The sequence below is a fragment of the Ixodes scapularis genome, unplaced genomic scaffold, assembly GCF_016920785.2.
Source record: "Ixodes scapularis isolate PalLabHiFi unplaced genomic scaffold, ASM1692078v2 ptg000597l_1___fragment_1__unscaffolded, whole genome shotgun sequence".
NCBI classification, from domain to species: Eukaryota; Metazoa; Arthropoda; class Arachnida; order Ixodida; family Ixodidae; genus Ixodes; species Ixodes scapularis.
In genome coordinates, this window is record NW_024610006.1 from 4,880,681 (window position 1) to 4,893,011 (window position 12,331).

At 44.8% G+C, this 12,331-nt stretch overlaps 2 protein-coding genes across 7 annotated transcripts in view; one reads left to right on the forward strand and one right to left on the reverse strand.

The window, feature by feature from the left end:
* The window catches only part of LOC121834161, a 102,079-nt gene that overhangs the window by 78,984 nt on the left and 10,764 nt on the right, over positions 1-12,331 (reverse strand). For 5 of the 6 annotated variants that reach the window (XM_042287898.1, XM_042287901.1, XM_042287902.1 and 2 more), the window contains exon 4: positions 6,777-6,903. In XM_042287898.1, the coding sequence (XP_042143832.1) occupies positions 6,777-6,903 (127 nt within the window). Of the gene's footprint in view, positions 1-3,200; positions 3,269-6,776; positions 6,904-12,331 lie in introns of all 6 variants that reach the window. The other variant, XM_042287900.1, reaches the window with a different exon arrangement.
* Positions 9,272-11,061, forward strand: LOC121834163. Its single transcript, XM_042287905.1, has 3 exons — positions 9,272-9,419; positions 9,561-9,651; positions 10,420-11,061. Exons 1-3 carry the CDS (start codon positions 9,352-9,354, stop codon positions 10,903-10,905), a joined length of 645 nt encoding a protein of 214 aa, XP_042143839.1. The 5' UTR covers positions 9,272-9,351; the 3' UTR covers positions 10,906-11,061.

Sequence of the window (12,331 nt, forward strand, 5' to 3'; positions counted from 1 at the left end):
AAAGCTAACCTGCACAAGACTAACGTGCGCCTAGAGCTGGCGTCAGGACCAGAAATGCTCACGAGTCATGCCGTGAGGTTACAGATCGGGTTTAACGAGAAAAAACGTCGTCAGCATTTCGTTTGCTCACGTGGTCTCACGGTACCACTAATTGTGGGGTTGGGGTGTGTGAAACACACCGGGGCACCCACCGGGCCGGCGCTCTCCACCGTGCACGTGAACTGGCCGCTACCGCTAGGGCCGTCGTCTTGCGCCTGGCAGCGATTGACGAACAGAATCTCGAGCGGGCCTTGGCAGTTGTCCGGCGCCTGAGACTCGCCCTCCTCTGGCACAGGCAACGCAGATATGGTATGCCACCCATGATGTAAGACGTTCTGGCGGAAGGTCGGGATGGCTGCACCAACAGCCTGCTGGCGGTAGCTGCCATGAATCACGCGCAGTCACAGAGACGCAACGAGAAAGTGTGTGATCTGTGCGAAGGGTTCCCACAATCCCCTGCTGCTGGCGCTCTATGTATTTCAACCGGTCCATTGTAGATTCGCTGCGTAAAAAATATGCACGGTGGCTCGCGGCAGCCATTAGCGGTCTGGAGACATGGAAGAGAGAAAAACATTTTTTTTCTTCTTTAAGCCACGAAACAAAAACCAAAATATCCCCTCCAGACATGGTGTACACATTTGTGTACGGGACTTAGCAAATTTATCTACTCTTCAAATGCGGTTTGTACCTCTGAAGACACACTGTGTACAATCATGTACACTCTGTGAAACCAGAGCCATATATTAGGAGTTTGGCCATTCATTGGTATCAATGGGGTGAAAATCGGGGAGCGCTATTGGCCGGAAAGTTGATTGACAGGCCACTCGTCACCAATCAGAAGCCGCAAAACCTCCCCTAGCGGTGGTCGTGAGCGTTACAGGTAAAGCAGGGTTCGGTAAATTCATTTTAGCGTCGCTAGAGTTAGAAAAGTTAAGTGCCTGGTGACTGAAAACTTGGTGCATGTGAGCTTTTCGTCATAGCATTCTTTAATGGTAGAATAAATGAATGTGCACTCGAAACCCTGCCAACCAAATCGAAGAGGACCGAACACGCGGACATGTGCGTTTAAATGACGTAAAAAAAAGTTTGTGTAGCCGCGGGAGTTGCGGTCTTGTCTGAAAAATGGGTAGTTCTTGTGCGTTGAAGTGCCGGAACAGAGCTTCCAGGGGAATTAGCTTGTTGAAGCTGCCGGAATCCCGGAGGAGACGGAAACTGTGGCTTTTGAGAATCAAGCGTGGCACGGGGGGGAAACCTCCCAACTGGACGTACCTCTGCGAGGCGAGGTATTGTTCATTCTTAATATTGTGACGCGAACACGGTGGACACAAGTGCACTGCGACCAAACCGCGTATTTTGTGATCTTTTCTCTACTGCCGTGGAAGCGTCCTGTGTACTTTCGCTTCACCGCAGAAAGACGAGTGGTTCAGGCCTGTGGCGTCGTGCGATGATGGATTTGTAAGACCGTATATTTTGAAAGCATGAGCCTCTCATCAGTGGAATAACTGTACTATGACCTGAGCCGCTGAATACACAGCTTTGACGTCTACCAAAACGTTATTCGCTGCAGGACCACTTCCAACCCTCCCAGTTCCAGACGAGGTGCTCTGACGACTGGAGGAGACAGAAAGCCACCAGCAGTTCCAAGCTTGTTTCTACATTCTGAAAGTCAAGTGAGTGCGTGTAACGAGGATAAGTGAGATTTTTGTTCCTTTGGTAATTACCAAGATTATGAGAGTAAATTAAAAGCAATAATTTATCTTGTGTTAAGATGTTTTTACTGACATGATTTGAAAGAGGCACAGGTGACCTATAATATTGTGGACTTGGTGTGCTGTTGACATCTCTGTTCCATGCCAGAGACCTTTTTTTAATTTGGAGTGGTCCTTGTGCAAGGGTGCATGAGACACCATCAATCAGTGTTGCAGCCTGACGCAGCACAAAGCCCCGCCTCATGGAAATGTAAGTCGAAATCCAATAACTCATATTCTGTTGCTTCTGTTAAGTTAATGCATGAGGCATTCGTCACTCTCAGCTGCCTTGCAATGCAGCGACAGCCTCACCAGCTAGGTATGTGTCATGGTTCTTGGTCCAGTGGGTGCTGCCCACCTCACGAGACACCCCAAGCCATGCAAGAACCTAAATACCTGGAATGCGCCTGTCCGTGTCGTATGTGTCTCTTTTTTCGTCCTGTTCGTTCGCGCCTTTTAACTTTTTAATCTAAATACCTCGTGCCTAAATAGCCAAACTTTCCAAGCAACTCTCATTTGCTCTTTGCATTACTGAAGATGCCTCCCACAAGGGAGGTGAAACGTTTAGCTAAATTATTATTTCCGTTGTGTCAAGCCGACTTTGTTACTGGTTATCATGTCTTCGCCCGGCTTCTAGAGTATTTTTGCATGCAGATTCACGTAAAAACAAGTATAGCAAGTCATCCCTTGAAGTCCTACTGCATGCAGCATGGGAAAATAAATGTGAAATTGGGGAATCTGGATCAGGACGTGCAAGATTACATTCAAAAGCTCCGATAGAAGGGAGGCATCATTAACCAGACGACCACCATTGTCACTGGTTGGGGAATTGTTAAGGGGGGACACTACTCAAAAACGAAAAATTTTTTTTCTGCAAAAAAAGTTGATTTTTGAAAAATGTCATATTTACATCCACCACCATCTGGAGAGAAATTTTTTACTTTGAACACATTTTTCTCCGTTCCACATTTTGGCATAAATTTCATTTTAGGAAAACTATTGTTTGTTAATGGGACAAGAGGAAAGACTCGCTTATTGTTTTACCTAAGTGAAATTTTATGGGCAGTGCAACTATGGAATTGTTTTTTGACTTTGTGGATGTCTTTTATAAAAGATGTTAAGGTTTTGTGGATGACATAAAAGGCAAAAAAATTTATTTGATTTTTCACTGCAATGTTAGTATAAAGTAAATTACTTTATGGAAATTTTCCTTTCACAGCTGCGCTCTCCAGGCATTCTGCTGCGGCAAAATGGGCGAAATCCATGATAAGAAGAGTGAACCTCGTCCGTAGGAAAGTAACGCGGACAGCCAGGAAAGTTCCAACTGATTTCGAAGACATCAAGAGCGAGTTTCTAGCAAGAGTTGAAGACGTGGTGCGCGAAAATTAGATTCCGAAAGACATGGTACTTAACTGGGACCAAACTGGCTCGAAGCTAAGCCTGGTAAGCCACTGGATCTCCACAGGATCTCCACAAATCTCCTTGGTTGGACGTGACAACAAGAGAGTGATTACTGTCCTGATCGCAATAGACTACTTCCATAAAGCCCTGCATGCAACACGGCGCGCGTTACACTCTGGGAACTAGTTGGCCAGGGAGGAGGGTGGCATGGTTTCGGTTTCGATCGACACGTCGACAAGAGATTGTTTTCTGGTCCCGAGAGCGTCATTTGTGGTCTCTAAACTAACCTAAATGGCCAGACCTCGAAGCTTTAGCACAAGCCCGAGACGTATAGCTTGTCTTAAAACATGCTTGTTTTATTTTTGTACTTGAGCCTTCCTGTTAGCGCTCCAATCGAGGTATGTGGACGAGCCAGTGCTGGGAGTCTCGACGCTGCGAAGCTCGGGTGCTCGGGGATCTTGCTTGTGTACGAACCAACAAGCTGTAGCAAACAATAAGTATGCATACATCGAGCTCGCGCCTTTACATTAGTGTTGTTGATCAGGAAGTTTGTTTGCTTCGTGCGTCCATAGACGAAATATTTCTTTTTGCAACTACTGTTTTTCTTAATGTGCCTGAGTATGCGAGGTAAAACTCGGAGGTGCCATTGAAAAGCTCAATTTGAACACACTACTTACCTCTTATCTGTACTGACCCGCAGCACTGCACGAAGTGAAGTCCCCACCCGCTTGCATTTCACTAATATTCAACATCGCGTATGCGCATAAAGTTATCCTGCAATCATATAAGCACATTCGCGCATACAGACCGTTTTAAGAATGCAAAAGTCGAGCACTTGTGTGACGAATGTCGCACCGTTCGCCGGAAGTGCGTCAGACGGGCATGAACCCCTATGCGGTCCGCATTGGAGTTCATGCCCGTCCGGCGCACGGTGCGACATTCTTCAGACAAGTGCTCGAACGAATTCAAAGCGCATTTGACGGTTGCTAATGGCCATAATATTTGTTATGTGTTTGCTTTCTTCCTGCCTGACTATGCCGAGATAATTTCAGACACACCGTTCCCGGCACAGATCTCGGACGTCAGTAAAAGCTTGTCCAAAAAGGCTTAGCGAGGAGTAGGAAACGCTTGTTAGGGCCTCCGTCGTAGCTAGCCGATCTCAGCGTTTGCGAAAAGTGAATCTTCTATCAGCATAAAATTTGAGTGGGAGATATATGATGTCATGAGGAAGACATCATAGTAACTTTTGTGCAGTAGTGAGGTCGAATTTATTGCGTTTCCTTAAAAGTTCATGCGTAAACGCTGGCCTCAACTTTGATATCCTGTGAGGATGCGGCTTGCTTTTCGCCCAATGAAGTAACAAGAAGCGGACGTTTGGCAAACAAAATGCGTGTAAGGCTCCAGACGAACAAATTTCAGTTGTAGCTCACTGGTACTAGACGGGATTACTGACATTTAGCTCAAAGATGCACTCGTGGGGTGAGGTGACTAAGCCACGACTTACTACGTTCACATACGCACGCACAATATCCGGTGTTTCGGGAACCAAGGAAATTGCCCCGGTCTTTGTTTTGTATCGCTCCAGAATGAGTGTATTGTACGTTCGTGACAAGTCAGATAATCGAAAACGCAAGCAGCGCGTTCGGTCGCGGCGTGATAGCATGAGATGGAGCTGCTCAGTCGAAACCGAAACTGAGTGGCCAACTAGTTCCCAGAGTGCACTGCGTGGTATTTCGCCGCAATGGGGCACGTCGGTTTTGGAAGAAGTCCATTGCACTGGGAGGAGCCGTTCTGCCTCCCCAGATAATCTACACGGGAAAGACAACGAGATGCCGTGTAGCAATTGGTTTTCCAGCCCCCTGGGACATCTCGCATTCCCCAGACCACTTGAGTACTACCAACACGATGCTGCGTTACATAGACGCCATGCTTGTACTATAACTATCTACATTAGTGCGAACACATCTCTGCGTGGCCCGTGGTACTATCAGGGCCTCCTGTCGACTGCTCTTTGAAGTATGCGGAGAGCAAGTTCGTCTGCTTCTTGTGCAGGGGTTGCAGTAACGTCAGAACGCCGAGCTCTGATTGGCTCGAATGAAAAAATAGTGGGTCGCCACGACCCACTATCTAAACGTCGTCTGCTCCTTTGCAACGTCGTCTGCTAATCAACAGCTGTCTTACCTTTACGAGCGAGCTCGACTTCACCTTTCAGAGAGGGCAGACGAAATAACTTGAGAGGTAAGATGTGTTCTTGTCTAACAACTAGCAGACACACATCAAGGAGTGAAGCCAAAGGACTCGCGGCCGAGATGGCTGACGCGCCAAGGATTGTTTGCTAAGAACCGAGAACGAGGGAGGTTACCGTCCGCAAGTTCCCTCTTTTCGTGTACGGCGAGACTCCTCACCCTTTAATGGCTTCAGCGGGTTGGCGCGGTTGACGCAGTTTACATCGTCTGCTTTACGTCTGTTAGTCAAAGCAATGGCTGTTTTATCTTTCCTGCGTCTGTCGGAGATTCACCGCTTTTTCACAGACAAGAATGCGGCCTTCGAAAAAGGCGAAGGAAAATACCTTGTAGGATACGTCCTTTCTTTTGAGGCGAAGAGCTTCACTCTAGTAGCGAATATACAGGCGTCGTTTAAGAATTGTAGCTACGCAGTAAAAATGACGCTCTCCGATAAAGGCGACATTTTAGAGAGTCACTGTGAGTGCCTTTGTGGGGCCGCAAAGTGCAGCCCCGTGGTGGCTACTGCACTTTATGAAAAAGTTGTCCTGGAGCCGCGCGCGCGCACCCACAAACTGGAAGGTCATTGAGTTTGTGCATGCGCGCGCTTTCCGCGGCAACGGTCGCGCCCGCGGAGAGAGCCTTTTTATGGTTTTCGCTTTTGTCACCTTATTTTTGCTTTTGTACTGGGTTTGTTTTAGGCGTCGGTTAAAGGCTGCCGGTTTGCTTGGTTCCGAAGTCGAAAAGGAAGCGGGACCCGCTTTCCTTTCAGCTTTCGTCAGCTTTGCTCGGTCACAATGGCTTCTTGTGATTTTTCTTTTCTTTTTCTTTTTTTCAATGATTCTCTTCTTTTTTTTTTTCCGTTCACGTTGGACCGAAGGCTGCAGCGGTCGTGGCTTCGAATTGCGCTTGCTCGGAGGAGGCGGAAACAAGCTACCCGTGAAGCAGTGGATTTTGCTCGACAGTAAAATGAGTCGCAAGTAAGATACCAACCCGAGATTTGAGTTCAGTTAATCTCCTGTCTAGCTTCGCTATACACAGACCAAAAAAAATCACATTTTTAAGCTTTTGTGAAACTTTTCGAGCTCGGTACCCGAGTCATGGCCCACCCCACAATTTTTGAGAATTTCAGGCGGTGGTGGGGGGGGGGGGGGGGGGGGGGCGTTGACTCGGGATATTACGGTATATATTTTATAGCTTTCATAGTTGAACAGTACAGCGCACATATACTGAACTACACAAAGTTAAGCCTCATAAAAAGTCCTACCTCTGGAACACGAAAGTAAAAGAATAAAGGTCTCAGCTGTTCTACAAGGAGTGCGCTCTGGAGAAGGAGCACATGCAAGTACATTCAAATAGAACATACATTGTCGTGGGCTTCGTTCGAAGTAGCAAGGGCCGCCTCCGAGATGTTCTGAGCCTCGTCAATGATCTTGGCAATCTCGTCGTAGGCCAGGGCCGAAGAAGACGTCTGCTGTGTGGAGTTCAGGATTCTGCAAAGCAGTACTCGTTCAGTAGGTACCCTCGTCGTCTCCCACACGGAGCCACGCATAAAAGCATTTGGACGTCCACCAGAACGTCTGGTAATAACAGCAAAACACCCTCGGCCAAATACAATTCAGATATGTCTGCCCATGAATTGGCCGACTACAACCAGAACAAAAATTCTCCAATATTTGTGTTGCTCGCATTAAAGGTTCTAAGCAGGTTGCACACTTAGTGGCCTGAAGTGAATGGTGCTGTCAAAAACTCGCGGATGAAGATGACGCAATACAGTGTCACTGGACGGGGTAAACTGAAAGCCTTGTTTTTGATGACAACCAATTAGCTCGCTAAAATCATGTTTGCCACATTTTTCCTGTTTGGATGTATCAGTTTTCCTCGGACGCTGACACTCTTCGATTGTGGAAAGCTTCCCGAGGTGAAGACTAGAATAAATGCCACTTCTAACGAGGGTTAACATGTTTTAGCTCTGTTGAGCATGCACAGGGTAGTCCCAGCTAGAAAAAGTAAAACTTCATGGCCTGCTTGCTCAGCAAGCCACTGGCATGGTAAAAACTTTTGGGGAAATAAATCCTACATGATTATAAATGAAACTTGCTGAAACCGTGCATTTGAAGTTAATAAACCCAAATATAATGTTTCTCATTTTTTATTAAAAAATGTCTTCTAAACACATTTCTTTAAGGGGTTAGGACATGCCGAAAATAAAATGAGATAACTACCGTAAATTCCGAGAGATAGCCCACCTAACATTGAGAGCGGGTGAAAATATAGGAGTGGGCCAACTTTCGGAGTACGATCGAGAAAAGTTTGAAAAAATTGCTATATTTAGGTTGTGTCCCTTCCAAGCTTTCTTATGGTGGGAGGGACAACAAAGCAAAAATGACTGTACTTCCCAGTCAGCAACGTTCGCTTATACCTCGCCAAAGCTAACCAGCCGCATTTATGCTGAGGCCATCATTGATCCCAACACTACTTGTACTAGACTGGGCTATCTCACGGTGTTTAATAAAACATAGGAAATCAAGCCAAAAGTAGGGGGAGGGCTATTTTTCGGGGGTGGGGCATCTCTCGGAATTTTACGGTATACTGCTATCACACATTGTATCTTCCTATATTTTTTCCAGCATTAGTAGAGATGCACGGAAACTGGAGCTTAAGTTAATGTGTCTTCGTATATCAAATTGACTCCGTAAGTGTGACGTCATGGGTCCAAACAAATCGTTGCTAGGGTCGTTATGGACAAATACATGTGGCTCGGTTTTGCTGCGAAAACTTGAGCGTTCAAAAATCAGGAGTAGGATTCAAACTTCTAAAAATCACATATATACAAAGCTTGAATGTCATATATGTTTCGACAGAAGTGTGCCGGTAATCGCTTCTTTCTGAAATATTTACGACTGCAACTTCCGGTCCTTAAGATGCCTGCAGCAGACGACGAATGCAAGAAGTATGCCGTCTGCCACACGCCGGCCGGCCAAGCCGGCGCAGTCGTTTGAATCGCGTGAATAAAGACGATATTCTGATATTGCATTTGTTTGAAATATAATGAGTTTCAGACACTTACAAGAATTCATAGTGGGATAAGATGCAAAATATGGTTTTTCGAAAGTCCTGGCGTCGATCGAGATGATCGTCTGCTCAAAGATCACATTTGCACCCGTGAGAAAAGCACTTCAGGCGATCGGTTGACTTCCCAAATTTTGTTTGAGGACTCGCGCTATGGGAGGGTGCTTCGTACCTGGTTGTAACCATCGCGTGGAGAAAGATTCTTGTAGTTTCTTTAGATTTCCGCAAGACCCCAAAACGCGAAAGTACTGGATAAAAAACATAAGGTGAGTACATGTAGCACTGGCGGACAGTCGCCTTGGTGTAAAAAAAAAGGACCGAACCAACCGAGAGCACGTAAAACCCGTATTCTGTTTGGTCATAATGTCTTAAAATATGGCGCTATATTTATATATTATTACTATAACATTGATAAAGTAGTTGCATGCAAGTAGTAGTGAGAGTAAAATCCAGCTGAAACCTGCAGTAGTCTTACATTGCTATGGTAAAGCAGCGTTAAGAAGTATGCCTGTGTCCATGCGCTATCCGGTTATTTTGTTTATGCTTATATATCTACCTTTGCTGTTGTTTTTTCATTGTGCTCTTCATATGTTCCCCTTTACGGACTAGCTCTTGAATTTAGCATATTTAGTACAAGACTGGTGGATAGCGTTCTCCTTGTTCACCTTTGTTTATATATACTTTTAATTGAGTGTTTTATTTAGCTATATATTATTATTATTATTTTATTGAGGAACAACTGCAATGTTGTTCATGGGTACAATAAAACGTTGATTGACTATTATTATTTTTTTAGGAGAGCAGACAGCGAGCCGGGGCAACAAGCACGCATTTGCAGTTGCCATTTCAAGGATGGAAAAAAAAGCAAAATGCCAACCATTTTCCCTTGGAATAAGGAAACTCGTTTCCAATTTCCAGAAACCCAATGTGGACGGAGGTGAGGACCTGAATATGCGTTATATTTCATTATAAGGTTAATAACACACAATTAATTTTTTCTATCTCTTTATATTTAACAAATATTGTTTGATGTAGCATATAACCTTTGTGTATGCTTTGCACACATTGTGATTTGCAGGAAGCGAACAGAACCCCACACACCACAGCAGGCACACAAACCTACCACGTCAAGAGCTGTACTAGAAGCGGAGAATTACTTCCTGCAGAGAGTATGTGTGCTTTTAATATGTTCTTTAATTGAAAAGATGTCATATCAAACATGCCTCTTTAACATATGAATCATAACCATGATTTTTCATCTGAAGGTTTAAGTTAGCATGCCTACATGCACATATTTTCACATCCAAGACAGTGGCATCAGGAGTTGTGCGGGGAGGGGGTGGAGGGGGGGGGGGGGGGTGACAGGGGTGGGGTTGATTGATTCAGCCCCCTTTGCACAATATATCTTACTAGTAGTATTACTTCAAATATCACCAGCTGCTTCAACACGGCAGATTATATAGTATAGCGAACAATGATTGAGAACTAGAAATAAGAGACTTAACTGGGAAAAACTTCAAAGAAGGGTTTGCTCTGATCTTAACTTTTGATGCACTTCAAACTTGAGTCAGTTGCCAAATTAAGATAAATATTTTCTTTTCTCCGGTTTGTATGCTGATTATGACTTGTCAAGGTTCCTCCGCAGATTTTAAGGGAAACCCATGTATATTGGGCACAAAATAGACTAAACTAATCATCAGCGATCATAATTTACTGTCAGCACTACTACATTCACAGAATATTATTATAGCATGTGACTCTGCATTTAAAGTATACATAAACTGAGAAGCGAGCTTACAATTTGACAGCATCAGTTATACCACACATTTTTCGTTCCATTCAGGTCAGAGGGGGGTACAAGTCGTACATACTGTAATTTGAGTACATATTTTGCTATGATATATCATATATATTAGGTTCACTAAATTATATTACAGGAGGAAGAGGCTTCCGGGAAAGAACACCAAAGACGGTTCACCTTCAGTTCAATTGAGGAGAAAACCAACCTGGTCGTTCTCTACACGGGGCTGCCACACAAAGATATGTTTTATCTCTTGCTAGAGCTGTGCCAGAGGTTCACCATAAGCTACCATGCGGGATGGCAGGTGCAGTCCATTGAGCTGGCTGACCAGCTATTCATGACTCTCGTCAAGCTGCGCTCGAACACCACCCACCTTGACCTTGCTGTTCGATTCAGCTGCAGCACTGCCACAGTCTCAAATGTGGTGCTCACATGGGTCAACATATTACACAAGGTGCTTTGCGATGGGCTGATGGGCCAGATTCCTTCGGTGAACAAGGCCTGTCTCCCGTCATGTTTTGCCAGCTTCACCAACTGCAGAATCATCCTCGACTGCACAGAGGTTGAAGCTGCTGTCCCAAAGGTATTAAATACAACTGAAGTTTTCAGCTTAGCCATATGAAGGAAATATGTATTATATTCTGCCATATCACACAAATACATTTCATTGCCTTAGTATCGAAGAGCATTCTGCTCTATCTTCCTAGCAGTGAATTTTTAGGTCACGGGCCTCAGGGTGCTGCCTCCGATTTGTTTTTTGGCAATCATTAACTTTATAAACTACAGAAGTAATACAATGTCAAATATAAAATGTCAGAAAAAAAAACACAAGAAAGAATTGCAGCTGCTACAGGACCTGAACGTACACAGCTCACATACCGTTCAATGTTTCACACATATCACATTCTCCTGCCTGACCTATATTTCTAGCAATTGTTTCGCAACACATGTGTTTTGAGTGCTTGTAATATTGGGTGCCTCAGCCCAAATTTGTAACAGCCTATATGTAGCTGGCAAGAAATGTTGCCAACACATACAGGACTGCATGAAAGCAGATGCTGTCTTTGCCCAAGTGGTGATGTAACTTGTGAAGAACGTCAAAGTGCGATGATTAATGATAATCTTGTGAGAGACAAGTTTGAAATAGCTAAGTAAATAATTGATGCCATATAAAAACTCAAAACTTTTATAAAACATGTGCATAAATATCTACATGAACTCCTGGAACTTCTGCTTCTCCCAATGCACGCGGAAGCACCGTGGGAAAGCAGCAGTTCGGCTGAGCCTCGATCTGCTGGTTTTCTTGATCATGGTAGATCTCCATCAAAACATAACAAAAATCACACACGTCTTTGCTGCAGTCAAGCGCACTTCCCTCTTAAGAAGCTGGTATATAAGTTCTCAAACCTATGTGTTTCCTCTTAGCCCAGGTTTTCCGAAGAGCACTGAGTGAAATTTTATATTTTATAAATGCAAGATAATCTACCTTAAAATGTATAATTACTTACCCACTTTGTGGCGGAGGGTGTTAAGTATACATGACCCACTCGTGCCACTTCAAGAGATATAATTTGAGTGCTATTGTGTTTCAGGACAGTCTGAGCTAATCTGCTCATTTGTCTTTCAAAAATCCTCAATAACTTTGTTTTCATTTTTTTCTACAATGCAACAGGAGATGAAACTCCAGAACATCTTGTACAGCCCCTACAAGCGCAGCACTACTCTGAAAGGCCTGGTTGGTGTGGCGCCAAATGGGGTTGTGACGTATGTCAGCAAACTCTACCCAGGATCCAACACGGACAAAGATATCGTGAAGGACTGTGGCGTGCTAAAACAACTGGTGCCAGGGGACGTTGTCCTCGCAGACAAGGGCTTCCTGATCAGAGACCTCCTCCCTCCTGGAGTGAGCCTTAACATACCACCGTTCCTCTCAACGCCACAATTCACACCACAACAGGTCCTGCTGACGAAATCAATTGCCAGGGCCCGTGTGCACGTTGAGAGGGCGATCGACGCATTAAGGGCTACACGATACTGGAATACATTCC

Excerpts from the sequence above, each read along its gene's own strand:
- LOC121834163 (XM_042287905.1), top strand. The coding sequence starts at position 9,352 with ATGCCAACCATTTTCCCTTGGAATAAGGAAACTCGTTTCCAATTTCCA. Across the intron at positions 9,420-9,560 it reads GAAACCCAATGTGGACGGAG|GAAGCGAACAGAACCCCACA; the intron begins GTGAGGACCTGA and ends TGTGATTTGCAG. Across the intron at positions 9,652-10,419 it reads AGAATTACTTCCTGCAGAGA|GAGGAAGAGGCTTCCGGGAA; the intron begins GTATGTGTGCTT and ends ATTATATTACAG.